Source organism: Calidris pugnax, unplaced genomic scaffold (genome assembly GCF_001431845.1).
Source record: "Calidris pugnax isolate Ruff unplaced genomic scaffold, ASM143184v1 scaffold42, whole genome shotgun sequence".
NCBI lineage: Eukaryota > Metazoa > Chordata > Aves > Charadriiformes > Scolopacidae > Calidris > Calidris pugnax.
The window spans coordinates 5,189,649-5,206,011 of NW_015090920.1; the positions used below are offsets into that span (position 1 = coordinate 5,189,649).

The 16,363-nt window shown below is 37.9% G+C and overlaps 1 protein-coding gene across 1 annotated transcript in view; it reads right to left on the reverse strand.

Moving 5' to 3' along the window:
- The window catches only part of HHIP (hedgehog interacting protein), an 81,610-nt gene that overhangs the window by 63,123 nt on the left and 2,124 nt on the right, over positions 1 to 16,363 (reverse strand). The window contains exons 2-4 of the mRNA XM_014950095.1: positions 11,000 to 11,195; positions 2,442 to 2,598; positions 1,422 to 1,623 (exon numbers count right to left, since the gene is read on the reverse strand). Coding sequence (XP_014805581.1) covers positions 1,422 to 1,623; positions 2,442 to 2,598; positions 11,000 to 11,195 — 555 coding nt within the window. The remainder of the gene's footprint in view (positions 1 to 1,421; positions 1,624 to 2,441; positions 2,599 to 10,999; positions 11,196 to 16,363) is intronic.

A 16,363-nucleotide genomic window follows, 5' to 3' on the forward strand; every position in this document is an offset into this window, starting at 1 on the left:
GGATAAATATAAAAATGTTCAAGAACCTTTGTTTTAGAACAACCAATTGGATTATGTGGGTTTTGTTTTATTGTATTTATTTATTATTTTAAATAATGTACTTATCTATCAAATTCTTGTACTTTCCCCTTGCTGTGTAAGAGTTGGAGTGTTGCTTCTAGGCACATTCCCTTTCTCCTTACCTGTGAAGCACATAAAGCCTCCCTTCTTGCCAGCCTGTATCACACACTGCAATACAATTATCCTCAGTCACTGAACTGTTATCTCAGGGAATTGAATTAGGTTTTCTAGCTTAGAGAACTTCAAATTATTTACTTATCTCAGGGAATTGAATTAGGCTTTCTAGCTTAGAGAACTTCAAATTATTTACAGAAAATGTTATAGTTGAAACGGCATTTAGAGTACTATAGGATGGTTAGGGTAGTAAAGACTAAAGAGATCAGGTCAATGATTTAAAACATAAATAAAAGTTGAATCTGAGTCTGGGGGCAGCTGTTGAGAGTCTTATCAACCAAGCCATTGCCCATTCAGAAGCATGGAAAATCAGTTTTCCATTCAGCCTTGCCTCTAAGTTCCAGCTGTAAAAGTTTGTTTGGGACCAATAGCAGTTCTGTGGAAAGTTTCAGTGTCAGTTTTTCACAAGTACAAACTATCAGAATCTTCAGTTAAGAAATATGAAACAGCCTTATATTGATGTTCAAAAATACCCCATATAAGTCTTTTCTGTTTTGGTATCTTGAACATAATGGTTACCTACAGAGCCAGAAAGGGAAGTGTTCAGCAATTCACAGAATCATATAAAATAGGTTTTTTTCCTGTAAAAGGTGCCATGTATTTCATTTCTCTCTCTCTTTCAACACAACCCAAAAATCTCTGAGACATCCTCTCAGAAAACACTATCTGAAATTGGCTTACCACCCTTATAGCTGAAGCACAACATTATTAGTTAGCATGCGCTAGGCATTTTAAATCAATATAGTTTGTCACAATTATTATTTAAGATTACTCTGTCAATAGTATGTCAAAGTATCTTTCATCCATGAAGGCTTTATGATACACAGTGCTGGCTGTTCCAGGCACAACCTGATTACAATTTAAATTTGCTTTATATATATTTTTTACTTGCATTACCACTCTAAAATGCGACAAGAAATCAACATGGAATCACACTTATGACATTTCCAAAGTAAGATATTCCCCAACAGACTTAGGAGTTTTCCAGTGGTACTTACCCCATACGGAGATGTCATTTTTATTACCTCCACCCTGCAATATATTCCCATCACTGCCCCTTCACCATTCCCTCCCCTGACTGTGAAAAGTTTTCCCATTAAACACGATGGAAGCTGTTGCACCAACACATCCCACACGCCTAAATTTAGAGGGTAGATAGATAGATAAGTAAAAAAAAAAAATCCAACCTTTATTCCACTTTGAACAAGCTTGTGTATATCCAAAAAAGGTTCCTTGAGTATGTCTCCTTCAGGAGTGAAAATCTTCACGTATCCTTCTTTCTCAAGAATAAAGAGGCGCTGGGATCCGTCCCCGCAATGTACTGCTCCAACAGGCTGCCTTAGTCCACTTACAACCTCCTGAATACAGAAGCAGTTGTGCTTGTGTTTTCTAAAAAAATTTTTAAAAAATGGTGAGAAATTTCTTTTTTCTAATAACCATCACACAACAAAGTCCCTAAAAGATAAAATTGTTTTTCTAAAGTGATATTAAAACCACCGTTATACAATCCAGAATAAACTGTTTCCGTGAATGCATGCAGATAATGAAATTAATTTGAATGTGACTTGAGCAAAATTTAGTAGGTATACAAGAAAGAGAAAATTAGTCTTAGATCTGAAACGTAGAGGAATAGGGGAGAAAAAAATTGGTATAAAAAAAGGAAAACAATTTATAAATATAGTTCCATAGATAAATTTTCTGTAAATTTACTGTAAAACACAGTAAATTCCAGCAATTTGACAAAATCTGCCTTTTAAAACCCATTTAAAAATAATGACTGATGATGGGACAATCTAAGTTAGTTATTTTCACAACGAAAACCACATGAATGAAATAATAAATTGAAAAATCACGAAGTAAATACTTTACGAATAAACTTATTGTAGTTCTTTAGTAATATTAAATTCAGGTAGAAATGACTTCCTAGAACTACGTATGATCCAGAGGGTGGACCATAACCAAGATCCACAGGGTGGATCAAACCAGGGTTCTGACACCTTTTCAGCCAGGCAAATATTGAATGGCACTGAAATATTGAAGCTAATGGAACTTTCTCTTTTGACGTATACACTCGCAGCAGCAAAAGAAAGTAACATCTGGAAAACACAGCTGCTGAGCATAAGCACACACTGAGCTGTTTCACTGTGAAAACCACAGGCTTTGCTCGGGTTTTTTTTTCAGATTAAACAGCATTTATCTTTATGAACCTGCTGATCTCTTCCTCTTTGTCGTACTCTTCCATGTGGTCCAGGGAGTTAGACGCTGGCCCTCGCACTTGTTTTCTTGGAAAATCTGGAAAGCAGACGCCACCGTCTTTTCTTGCATAGTAAAAGCAAAACTCATCAGCTGTAGTTTGGAGAAAACCTTCAAAATGCAAAAGAGCATACAAATATTTAGCGTGTTGTCATGTCTGCAGTTCTGTGCCGTCAAACTAATCTTTAAATAGATTATACATTGAGCGGAAAAAGAAGTCATTTTAAACAAAGCGCTATCTGCAAAAAAGGCCTGCTCTGAATAAATACAAACCAAGTATAACCTTTTATAGTTTATTCATCTGTATTTGTATTAAACCTTATTTTCAGTGTCCTTAAATAAAAATACCAATTCGTTCGAAATGTCACTACAGTTCACTCATTAAAAAATCAAGAGACAAAGTTCAGAGTTGAGACTGTGATACACTTTCCCCTGTTTCTAACCCCGTTAAGTATAATATCAGCTGTAAAATAGCTTGAGCAGCTTTCATTTAACTTTTTCTTTTTTTGTTGTTTTTGAAGTGGCTTGTTGTAGTAAAAATTTCACTCAAGACTCGGGTGTAAGACATGCAGTCAAGACTTTGTGGAACGCTGGCAGCAAAGGACATATCAGTTGGTGAGGTGAATAATTAGTTGCCTCAGAAAGTGAGAAGTACAGCTGAAAACTGCACCCTGTTGACATGCAGTTGGCCTCTGGTTGACTCCCAGCGTTAGAGCTGGTGGACACAGGTCTGCTTCCTCATCCAGATCCCCCGAAAAAGGGGAATATGGCTCCTACTCCTGTGGCTGACTCAGATGGAAGGTGGTCTTTAGGGTTTAGGTTAAAATGGGAAGGAGTTTTACCAATAAGAAGTTAGTAAAATAAGAGCCTTTGAGGTAAAACCCTGCCACGACTGATACTACGCTATGTTTAATGACAGCAAAAATGTCTGTTTCTGTCCACAAACCTAATTCTAGTCATTTCTATCCAGTTTTTAATCAATAGTATTAAATCTAAGAAGATAGAATCTGGCTGGTTATACATGTACTATTTTACTAAAACAGATGTTAAGATAATATGTCTTAAGTTACCTTCATTCCTCTTTGCATTATTGGCGTACTGCATTAGGATGTATTATGGTCCAGGACATAACTCATAGGATACACAGAATTAGCACTTAATTGGAATTAGAGGCCTAATTTATGCATGGCTTTACCACTTGTGAATAATGCAGTAATCCATAGATCTTGGCCATAAAACCTCTGGCTTACAACGTACAGTAAGAGCTGATCAGGGACAGCTGTGTTTCATTGGAAAATGCCAATTTCTTAAAAGCAAAGCTTTTTCAGAAACACTATCAGTTTTGACAAAATGTTAGTTAACATGAAGTTTCTGGTCCAAACTCAAACTTCTGGTCTAAATGAAAAAGAGAGAAACAGACAGCAAACCTCCTATCATTATACTCCAATGTCTTGTAATTAGGGTGTTTCATTAGGAAGAGGAATATTCAGGTCAATGCCTCTCATCTGTCAGGCAACAGTTTGACCCTAAGTCTCCCATTTCCCAAGTAAATGTCCTAAGAACAACTTTATTAGCTATCCTGGGGTGGTCTCTCTGTGGCTTTCTTCATGGAAAATTTCGAAAGAGTTCAATTTCTTCCTTATGTGGAATAGGAAAATTTTTTAGATCCCAGAATTTTTGTGGAGTGGAAAGCCTTTCCCGCCCAACTATACTTCTTTTCATATGCATCTTCCTTTAAAAATATTGGAAAAATAACACGACAAAGCCTGCCTTTGGTTTCTATAAAATAATCTCTGGAAACACATGGTAGTATGTTGTGGTGTAAAAGTTTAATTACCATGATTTGGAGCTTCAGTAAATATCATCTCTGAGGAGCTGGTTTTAATTTATAGTAGTTATTTGGAGAAAATGGGAGATACGATTTCAAGTGGAACAACTGAAGAGGAACTCTGATATAATCATGGAATACTATTCCAAGCCTTGTAAATATAATGCCAAAATCAAAGGTAATCTAAAATCTTTCTGTTGAATTATTTGATTTAAGAATACACAGTTTTGTCTTTAATAATTTATTCCTCTAGACACAGTGGGTCATTCGAGAAAATGCAATAGCAAATTAGAGGTGTACAATTTCTATAAATTTCTAGAATTTTCTCAATGTGTATATAATATATATATACACCATCTACTATTTACTGAACTACTCTTGGCTTGAATGTTATCTTTAGTCAGAAAAACTGAGAGCATATTCTGATCATACTGTTTACTTGGTACATGTTCATCTCAAATAACAATCAGATGTAAACTCACTTGACCAATGGCTCCTGCAATGCCTTTTCTTATATGTAAGACTAATCCCTTTTCCTTATGAAATATTTTATCATGCACTCAAGTACAGGTTGCACTGCCATTGCCTTTTGCTATTTAACAAACACATCAGCAGCTTCCAACAAAGGATAAGGCTTATGTTCCATTTTTGTTAGAAATGCTCATAAAAAATGCGGTTTGAATTAAACTATGAAAATCAGTCAATAAATTGCTAAAATGTTGCGTTATTGGAAGGAATGTAACCTCTGTAAATACAGTTTCACCTGTGTATTAGGGATGGAATTTGGTTCTATAAAAAACATAGTAATTTGGAGAAAAAAAAAGAAAATCTGCTTGTGTTATGTAGGCTAGACTCAACATAGTAACAGCTTCACTAAAGACAGAAAAACATTTGCTTCCACTTCCCTATCTGCTTGTAGCCATTTAATATTTTCTTTATTGTGCTTAGAATTTAAAGTCTTTAGTGTAGAATCTGCCATTTTGTTCAGTGTTTGTACAGTGTCCAGAAGAATGGTCCCTGACAAGTGCCCCTAAGCACTAGAATTGTTTGGAGGAAAAAAAAAAAAGATCATTTTGCTCAGTTTGAGTTTATTCAAATAGAGCTCTGTCACTGCCCTTTATGAGAACGATCCCTAACTAGGAGGGCTACATTGGGTCCTATGTGAATTTCTGTACATACTATTTTAAAAGAGTCATATGTAGTTTCCTACCAGTTGTGTATGTGCTGATACAGCAGTGCCCACCTTAACAAAGAGAACTGAAATCACAACGGAAGATTAAACATAATGTTTGTAAGTGTTGTAGATGTCAGATTTTGCACAGGCTTGTGTTTCCATGCTTTTAAAACTTTCTGTCTTAGGCTTTCTGTCTTCGCCTTTATAAAAAACTGTGGAATAAGCTCCGTGATTTCAAGCCTTCTCGAAGGAAAACATCTGCTCTCAGCTGATCCTCACCTCCTCTCTCCGCCTGTATTTGCGGTCAGTTATTCCTCACGCTGTATCTTCCTTCCTGTCCTACCTTCACCAAATTCCACTTCTCTGGATTCCCTGCTTCCTCATCCTCCCTGCCTCTTCTCTTTGCTATACAACTCAGATGTTGTGGTAGCCTTTGTCTCCCGTCTTTAGAGCAAGTCAAGTTGCTATTTCCCCCTTTTCTTGTTTGCACTGCACACATCATCCACTCATCTAAGGAGACCTACACTGGCTTTGAGAGCATCTAGAAATCAGTGCAAATCAGGCTCACCTGCTTTATTCCTGCTAGTATTGGCTCTGAGCATACAGTTCAATATTGTGTAAAGAAAAAAGCATTTTCCTGGTTTGTTTTTTGTTTTTCTTTTTTCTTATCCGATTTGCGCTTTTGACAGCTGGATGTGAATTTGTTCACAAGACCCACATTCTCCTCTCTCTTCTCAACTCTCAGGGAAAACTAAATCAAAGAGGCGATTCCAGATTGCTTCTTTCAAAATGTAGTAAGTTGGGTGGTAGCTCACCTCACTTCCTACTGGTTTTCAAGTGACTAGTGGCCCCCTTCTCATACTCGCACATTGAATCTACCAGCACTCAGGCTGTGCCAGGGTTAATCCCCTCGATGCTCTTCTTAGCAGTAACAACATTATGAGCCACTCCTGTTTTTCTGCAGGTTGACTGTGTTGGCTGTGACAGTTGACTATGTCAGAACTTCTGGAAGTGTTGTGTTGGTTGCAGAATTTCTTAGATTTCCAGCATTTTGGGTTGGGGTGCCCCCCTTTGGAGTTAAAAAATCAATATCAAACATCCCTTCTGGTAATGCCTGGGTTCAGATTTGGACCTGGGTCTCAATTCACCCACAATCACCTGAAACTGATTTCTTCTCCCCACCTGGCTGAATTCGGTGACTTGAAGGCATGGAGGCAATGATGACAAGTCCCTGGTTGACAGAGTCCTTTGGGAGGCAGTCGTGAAGGGCAAAGGAGTCCAGGAGGGCTGGACATTCTTCAAGAAGGAGGGCTAAGGACAATCTCCACCCTTAATTGGATGCAAGGGGAAACATAGTGACAAAGGATGAGGAAAAAGCTGAGGTACTTAATGCCGCCTTTGCCTCAGTCTTTACTAATAAGAACAGTTGTTCTCTGGGTACCCAACCCAGAAGACAGGGATGGGGAGCAGAACAAAGCCCCTATAATCCAAGGGGAGATGGTTAGCGACCTGCTACACCACTGAGACACACACAAGTCTATGTGGCTGGATGGGATACACCCGAGAGTACTGAGGAAGCTGACAGAAGTGCTCACCAAGTGATGGCACTTGCCATCATCTGTCAGCAGTCCTGGCTAACCGAGAAGGTGCCAGTTGACTGAAAGATAGCAAATGTGATGCCCATCTACAAGGAGGGCCAGAAGGAGGATCCAGGGAACTACAGGCCTGTCAGTCTGAACTCAGTGCTCAGGAAGGTTATGGAACAGACCATCTTGAGTGCCATCACACTGCATGTACAGGACAACCAGGTGATCAGGCCCAGTCAGCAAGTATTTATGAAAGGCAGGTCCTGCTTGATTAACATGATCTCCTTCTACGACAAGTGACCTGCTTAGTGCATGAGGGAAAGGCTGTGGATATTGTTTACCTGGACTTTAGTAAAGCCTTTGGCACCGTTCCCCACAGCATTCTCCTGGAGAAGCTGGCTGCTCATGGTTTGGATGGGCATATGTTTTGCTGGGTGAAAAACTGGCTGGAGGGCCAGGCCCAGAGAATGGTGGTGAGACTGCACCTCAAGTGTTGTGTTCAGTTTTGGGCCCCTCACTACAAGAAAGACATTGAGGTGCTGGAGGGTGTCCAGAGAAGGGCAACGAAGCTGGTGGGAGGTCTACAGAACAAGTCTTATGAGGGGTGGCTGAGGGAGCTGGGGATGTTCAGCCTGGAGAAAAGGAGGCTGAGGGGAGACCTTCTCGTGTTCTACAACTCCCTGAAAAGATGTTGTTGCGAGGTGGGGGTTGGTCTCTTCTCCCAAGTAATAAGTGACAGGACAAGAGGAAATGGCCTCAAGTTGCGCCAGAGGAGGTTTAGAATGGGTATTAGGAAAAATTTGTTCACTGAAAGAGTTGTCAAGCATTGGAACAGGCTGCCAAGGCAAGTGGTTGAGTCACCATCCCTGGTGGTATTTAAAAGATGTGTAGATGTGGCATTTAGGGACCTGGTTTAGTGGTGGACTTGGCAGTGTTAGGTTTATGGTTGGACTGGATGATCTTAAAGGTCTTTTCCAACCTAAATGATTCTTTGATTCTATGACCTTGGAAAACCTTAAAGTTCATATTGCTTGAAGATACTTCATTAAGTCACTTAACTCCGGCGTCCCCATCAGTAATCACTTAAACTGAGGCTCACAGTAAAGATAGATGAGAAATAATGAGAATGGTCACCTGGGATGAAGCAGGGTAGTTCTTACAGACTTTGTGACACATTACACCATCCTGCAGTGACACATCCATGCAATCCTAACAGCTATTGTCATTATTCTGTTTGAGTAAAAAATTGAGTCCACTTTTTCTTTGGATATGTCCAAAGAAATCAGTGGAAGTTCTGATAGTTATAACTGGTGGGCAAACTGCTGTCTTCAAAAGAGTTAACCAAAAATCAGCTAGAGTTTTCGTCTTTGTAGAAAGAGACAGAACAATAAATGAATTTCTGGAGCTAACTCATCAAAAAACCTGATGTATAATTTCTCAGTCATCTTGGTTAATACGTACTGCTAAAATTTCAATTCCATAAAAGATGCTTGCTCTCTTCAGTTGCTATTAATATTTCTCACTGGTGCAGGACTTAAGGGATAAAATTATTTTTGTAGTCAGCAATTTCCTTCAACTCCTTTGTATTGGTGTTCAGAAACAATTAGCACTCCCTAATGGAGAAAGAGTAATTATTTGACTTTTTAACAATGGTGCAGTGAATCATTCCCAGAGACCTTGGGTTTGCTGGCCTGTTAATTTCCAACTCTTTGTTTAATCCTCCAAGCTAAACTGAAAACTTAGTTTCCATATTTTCTATTTTTTCCTTTCTTTTGCAATAAATATTATTATGGATATATAGGTCTCACAAGTAAAAGAGAAAACCCAAATAAGTTGTTATTGTAATTAATTATATTTTAGAATGTATAAGACTATTAAACTATATTAAAATCCTGTAAGGCATCCCTCAAAAAGAGGGACCCAAATCTTACTTAAATAATACCTTCAGGCAATACTAGTATAGATTTCAACAACCGTATGTGCCAATCAAGTCACCAAATTAACCCTGTTGTTGGAGGTAAGAAGGCAACAACTTTTTGTTAGCCCAATCCACTTTTTGAACGAGTATTTAGAATGATTATTAGCATCTGATTGATGTAGGAAAAATCTTATTTTAACTGACGCTAAAGTATGTAAGCTCTGTTCCTGCAAAGCACAGTGCTCTGTCCAGTGCTAAAGTTATGCTTTCATCTGGTTATCTTTCAAGGCAACCTGGGTGGTCAGAAAAAGCACTTGACATCTTGATGCACTTCAGCAGTTTTACATATACACAAACTTTGTAGAAAAATAAATTTGTCATTCGTCACCACATATGTTGATCTGAGGAGTGAGGTTCCTGTGGCTATGGCTCCTGTGCTGCTCAGCCTTTTCTCATTCTCTCTCCCTCCCTCTGCCTCCTCCTTCTTTCTCCCTTTTCCCTCTTTCACTTTTTTTCCGATTAAACAAATTGTTTCCTCAGAAACACAGAATTTCGCAAAACAACTCTGAGGGACTTGCTCTGCGGAATATGCTAATCGTTTGCGCGAGCTACAAACTCATGTCAAAAAAAGTCTTTGTGCTGACTTCTTATATGGGCCAAACATTTAGAATATCTAATCTGTTATCGCTGTTCAGCAGGCAGTCTTGGCAACTGTGATCTATTCTGCTTTGCTTTGGGGAATGTGATAAAGAGCAAGAAACAGCTGGTTTAAGAAAGCCTTAGAAACATCTCTTAGTTTATAAAGACAATAATAATATTTTCATATTTGAATGGGTTGAGATACATGTTAAACCACAGTAAAGGGAAAAAGTAAGTAAGTTCAAAATGTTTTCTCAAGTCAATAAAGGAACGCTGCAAAAAAAATCCCCGCACCCTTGGGATTTCAGAGAAAACAAGTACACACTGTACAGACGCAATTAAAAAACCCTCCTCCAAATCTCATCCACTTAAACTATCCCCTTTAGTCAAATATGTTTATATTATATTACAAAGCTGTGTTCATATGTCAAATATAACTATTCACAAATTCATTTTTCATATCGTTATCAACTCTTTTTTCCCAGTCTGTGTTGCTAGTAAAAAAAAATAATCTTAACCAGTTTAATTATTTTCTCCTGTGTGGCATTATTTATAAGTAGTGTTTGGACAGGGAAAAAAGCATAGTTTAAAAATGACAGTCTTAAACATATAAATAATTTACTATTGAGAATACCAAAGTTGTTATTTAATACAATGGTGTATTGAGACAGTATTTCTAAAAGAACCATCTTCTGTGGTTATTTTTGTTGATATAGTTACAAGTGATAGCACACATTTGGTGACTGTCTTAGACAACACAGGTCAAATTCTGGTTTTGGTTATGTCCGGCTAACTCTACTGACTACGCTGAGGAAGTGTTAGGTTAGTTAAGAATTTGGTTGTTAACAGCATGTTGGAAGGGATTCAAAGATCACAGAAGTCTATCGAATAGCTCCCTTTGAGTTCAATGGGCTTCAAACCCTGTGGAAAAAACGTCAGTTTCTAGGGTAACAAAACCAGAAAAAACACTTTACTCATTAGCTTTTAGAGTCTACCCCAAATAGCCAGCATCCTTTATTACTTGCGTTTTAAAGCTATCTATGATTTAGAACAGCCTTTTGGATGGCCAGCTACTTATTTACATTATTTGAATGAACATGCTGATATTCAGCAAAGGTAGTAGCTTCAGGTGCCTTTGACAACAAATAATCCCGTGTTTCATGGAGAATGTAACACGAGGCTGGCAAGAAAGCCCTCAAAGTATTTACCTCACTACATAAGGTCTGCTGTGAAGACCCTGAGATATTCCCTCTTGGCTTGGGCAAAATCCCTGGGGATTTTACCTACTGAAGAGCTACGACCGCTCAGGCAATATCAACATTTCAAAACGGACATCCTTTAGCCCCGTATTTTGTCGTAGGTTTTACCTGGGATGTGACCTCTGCAAGTGTAATAGAATTCTTTACAATAGTCTTTGCACAGGTAGGGAAGAGTTAGTTCTCTCTCAGGTGTTTCCCCTTTCTCAGGTGAGTGGAATAGATTCTGAGCGTGAGGTGAGCAGTGTGCACATTTGATTTCCTCCAGTAGCTTCGCACATTCTGTGTTGTTGGTAACAGAAAGTATCTGCAAGCCACAAACCAGAGACAAATAAATATATGACCTCCTTCCCCACCTTACACACACACACACACACACAAAAAAGATTGCATGATCTTACGTAATAAATAACGCTAGCGGAACCGACACGGTTAGTATAAATGCATCATGTTTCATGTCACTGCTTCAGAAGTGCAAAAATTATTACTATGTAATGTGCAATATGTCATTAGTACAGTCAGTTTTTAAGCACTTGCTTCTCTTTCTCAGATAAGAATAATAGCACTCAAGTTATTTTATGGACTCACGCCCGCAATCTCTTAATCACGTAGAATCTCTGAACTAGAGAGATCATTTATACAAAGAGGAGCTACTGCAGCAGGCCTCCTACCCACTTCTCTTACGAGAAATATGTAAGAAACTAACTTGTAAGGTGACCTATTCAAGTATTTCAAGGCTAAAATTTAAAATTCTACCATCGAAACACCTCAGTAAAATCACATCTAGGTATCTATTAAGTATCTTGAATGCTACCACAGTCTGGCTACTGAAATGACTGCTGTGAAGTTCAGCAGGTGCCTGAGATTTTTCGTGCCTTAAATGCTGCTCTACTCTTTGTTCTCTCTAATGCAAACTCCTTGGAGGTGGGACAAGCTGTATGTTTTCAGGCGTGCCTTTTTACAAGTGAAAAAGTAGAATTTGTTCATAACATCTTGTTTTGTCTCATTATTGAAACTGTAATTTTGTCCTGAAAAAAAGAGCATACATTATGCATAGTACTTGAAGAAGCACGAAACCACGATTGATGATGTGTTTAAGTAAACACAGGAGCCTAAGGAGCGCAATGTCATCAAATCGTGAAAAATAATGGAAACCAGCATAGTCGTCTTTATTAGTCTTTGAATGCAGTGCACTTTGTTAATCTATTGTTAACCACATGGATTGTTTTTTGATCATTCATCCCAATGGTGGGTAGTGGGAAATGTGTTCTCAGTTGAGAGGGACTGAATCTGATCCAAGGCAAAAACAAAGCTCAGGTTCCTTCTGCTATTTGTTTAATGCAGTTATAAGCAAAGACTGTAAGACAATTATATCAAGAAATATTAATGCGGTAAATATTTGTACTCTGTAAAATTTGTAAATATTTGCAAATAGCCCATTTGAAAATATTGGCACAGTTTTGCTGTAGCTCATATCTCTGAGTTGATTTGTAGAAGGACTTTCCAATGTCATTCCCTTGCAACACAACACTGAAGGGAATTATCAAAATTACTTTTGATAAAGGAAGTTTTTCGGTGCCCGAAGACTCTTTATGTGTTTGAGAACGCCGTCTCTTAGCTTGGCTGTCTTCTAGGATGCTGTACTTTGATAACACAGTTCTGAACTCAGCTTTTCATTTATGGATCATAGTTGCATAAACCTCACACAGTTGAGAGAAATGCATTCTCCATTGTTTTTAAACAGATATACTCAAAATATTACACAATCTATGCCCTGTACAGTTACACAAAATCCTACTTAAAGGAACCTTAATTTAAAAAACAAACTCTTTCCTGGAAAATTTAGTCTTACCATACAGGTATTGTCAAAAGCCCATCTGAAATCTGTACTCAAGTTTAGTGGCAGAAGCTGGACCACTGATTAGAAGATCATTTGGCTTCTACCTTATGCTGGAAGAGCTGCCATTGGCTTCAAAAATAATTCCTCCAGATTTGCCAGGACCATTGAATGCATTAAATGTTCTGTTCTTTAGACTATCTGTCCTCAGACTACCCTCGGCTTCATAGCACCTGCAATTAGGTAATGTGAGTAACATCTGCCACATACGGTTTATTATCTCTCTTCAGACCCTTCTTGGGAATATAATTGTCTCACAACTTCTTTTAGAAAGGGTTTGTCTTTTTTTTCTTTTTTTCTTTTCACTGTCTTGAAGACAGTAGTCTATTAAATGCATGTTGCATGCATGGCAAAAAGGCTTGCATTGGCCCAGAATTCTTTGGGGAATCGTTTCCCTCCTGGAAAAGTTGGGGTTTTTTTGCTAGATTGCTCACTTGGGCCATAGCAGCAGAACTGCTGACCTTAGCCTTCTTTCTTGAGTTTGAGATGTTGTTCTAGATATGGTAGATCTAGGGGAAAATGCCTTGAAAACAAGAACTAAAAATATAATGACAACTGCAATAAACTATAACCAAAATACGTAGTAACTAAAACTTTGAACTTGACTTAATACCACCTAGGATTGCAGTCCAGGTGGTAGAGAACAGGCTTTAGATGCCTGCAGTAATCCACACTGCCGAAGCAATCTTCTGCATTAGCTGGACTTTCTTAAGGGATGGTGACATCCTGACCCTGGTACCTTGCGCTGTTGTGGTTCTGATGGGAAGTGGCCTGTATAATTCAGTCAAGTCATTGTCTGCCAAATAGAAGAAAGACTGAAGCCAACAGGAGATGATTGAAAGCACTAGCCATAAATACTACTTTTTAAGAACATCATGTCACCAAGAAGCTGGGAACTCTCCTAAAGTAAGGATGAAATGACCTATTTTGGCGTTGTTACCAAAGGAAAGAAGGAAAGCGCACCATGACTACTTGCTTACATTCAGTAGTATCACCTGCTTTGCAAAAAAATGGGATTTTTTTCATCAGGGAGTTGATCTCAGGCAGTAGGCTTTCTTGTGGTAGCAGTATCACGGTGTGTTTAGAAGCACAAGTAAACATGAGGTATTTCTAGGTAAATATTCAGAGTGTTTATTGAATTAACTCCAGTGATGCAGATAGAAAACTGTACTTCTACTGGAAGACTCCAGAATGCATTGTGAATAGGGGGAAAAAAAATAAAAAAAATTACAGGATAGCAAAGCTAATTTACTGTTTCTTGTGGAAAACGTAATTGACGTTGCCTGGTGATACAGGAGAAGTAATGCTTGCCAACATTTCAGTCCTCAAAGTTAAGACAAAAGGATCCTAATCCCCCTGAGCAGCTGCTATCCAGGAATTAACCACAGGAATTCACCCCCTCATGTCATTTCTGGAATGAATCTTGGTCATATAATAGCTAATCGGAAGATTAAGGAATGAGAGTCAATCAATTATCTGAAAATCAAGTACGATGTTATTTAACTTTTAGAATGCTCAAGAAAAACAGGGTGGTAACATTTGCTCTGTGTGAGGTCTGATGTATAACTCTGTCCTGGCTGGGAGATAGGACAACCCTTCTAGTCTGAATTTCAGTAAATCGATAATGTATTTATCCTGGAGTATATTAAACCAGTTTTAAGCAAAAGCTGAAAAACTTATTTGAATGAAGCTTCTTCGACTGGACCTTTACTTTGAAAATGACCTTAATGTTGACAATGGCTTTGGTCTTTTGAAGAAATGTAAACGAATTTCCTGCTTCAATTTTTAAAGTCGTATGTGAAACCATCAAACTGCAGTGGTTTAAACTAACTGTGCTCTGGAAAATATGTAAAACTTCCAAACATTTATTGCAACATGCCTAATAATGATTATGCCTGCTGCTGACTAATTTACAACATCTGTAAGATCATCCTTTAATCTCTAGCCACATGAAAGTAAAACGGGTAGACTAAAGGTAAGATAAATCCTGGAATGCACAGGAAAGCATAGCATACTAAATTGGTTTATCAACAAAAAGAATGGTGCAAAGAAGAAGAAACAGAAGACGACACAACAGACAGAAATTCTTTATGTTGAATATTGTCATCTGTTTTGTGTGCTCTGTCATATCTAGTTTGAGAATGGCAGCCTAATTTGGATGTTAACAGGAAAAAAAAACAACTAGTGAAATAAGTCGCTGCATTAAGCCGTATTTGATATACAAGCATTTATGTCTAAAAATCATATGCTTACGAGATTGTTCAGCTGTTGGGTTGAACATATGCTTCTTCTGTATTATAGTGCTGGATTATGTCATTAAAGAGTTCGGTTTCAATTTTAGGGTAATATGTAAATAGATCATTGTACTAAGGCAGCTGTTAAAGGGACCCCAAGATGAGTTATTTGTTTAGTTGGATGTGTTCAACAATAGCCTTTGTTCGTGAAAGAGCCAGAGCAAACAAATGATTGTAAAAGGGCACACTTGAAAACAATTACTTTTCACCCATTCCTTGACAGCCTTGGCTGTGAAACCATCCAAGGTAGAGAGGACTTCTTTGCCTGTCAGGCTGTAAGCAAACTTTTAGAAAAACTGATATTGGGACATAGTAGCCCTTCAGATATCACAGAAAACTAGAAGACAAAGGGTTAAATGTCAACAACAAGATGCAAAAATCTTACTTGAGCCAGTGCAATGCTGTATCTGCTCATTATGGTAGCTCCATTTCTGTTTCCAAAACCACAGGCAATAGTAGTGTTTGCATTATAAACACAGATCAATAATTTGGTCAAAAATTCTCAAAGACCTGGCACCTTAACCAAGAAGCTCTGATGAAAATGTCAACTGCGCATGCTCAATTCTTTTCTTTTTTATTATTTTTTTCAAAGAAACTAGCGTTCATATTTCTGTTAGTGCCATAGCCACTCCATCATGTAGATATATGATGGAGTTTTAAAAAGCTAGTTTGGGAACTATAGTAGAACACAGTTTAAAGTGTGCTTTTAGAAAAGTTCCTTTGAAATTTATTCCATAATAGTCTGCGCCATGTCTTTTGTGGAATGACCACCTCCTTCTGTCAAGTAAAAATGACACATATTTGGGCATTTTTTCTAAACATATATTGATATGATAAAGCAGGTTTGTGAGTTTCATAAATCTTTGGTGAAAAACAGCCTGATTTTAAACCCCTGTAAAATAATATTCCTTAAAAAGTTTAATTTGTATCTAAAAAAACAGGTTCAGCAGCTCAGAAATAGCTACTGTGGTTGCTGGTATGGTCAGTTCCTCACATTTCTATCAGGTTTTTACCACCGTTAGTAAAAAAAAAAAAAAAATCAACAACAAAACAAAGGGAATGAAAAGATATTTTCAAGGAATAGTAAGAAGAGAACAACTGGAGATTGAACACTAACCAAAATTCAACTTCCAATTTACTGCATTCAGCCAATTACTACAAGAGTCTCCAAGCACTGAATAACCTCAGTAGCATATATGCCACCGAGACATTGCAAACAGGGTGAATTAAGGACATATTTTCCAGTCTTTATTCTTTTTTTTATTATGCCCCCCCCCTTCCCCC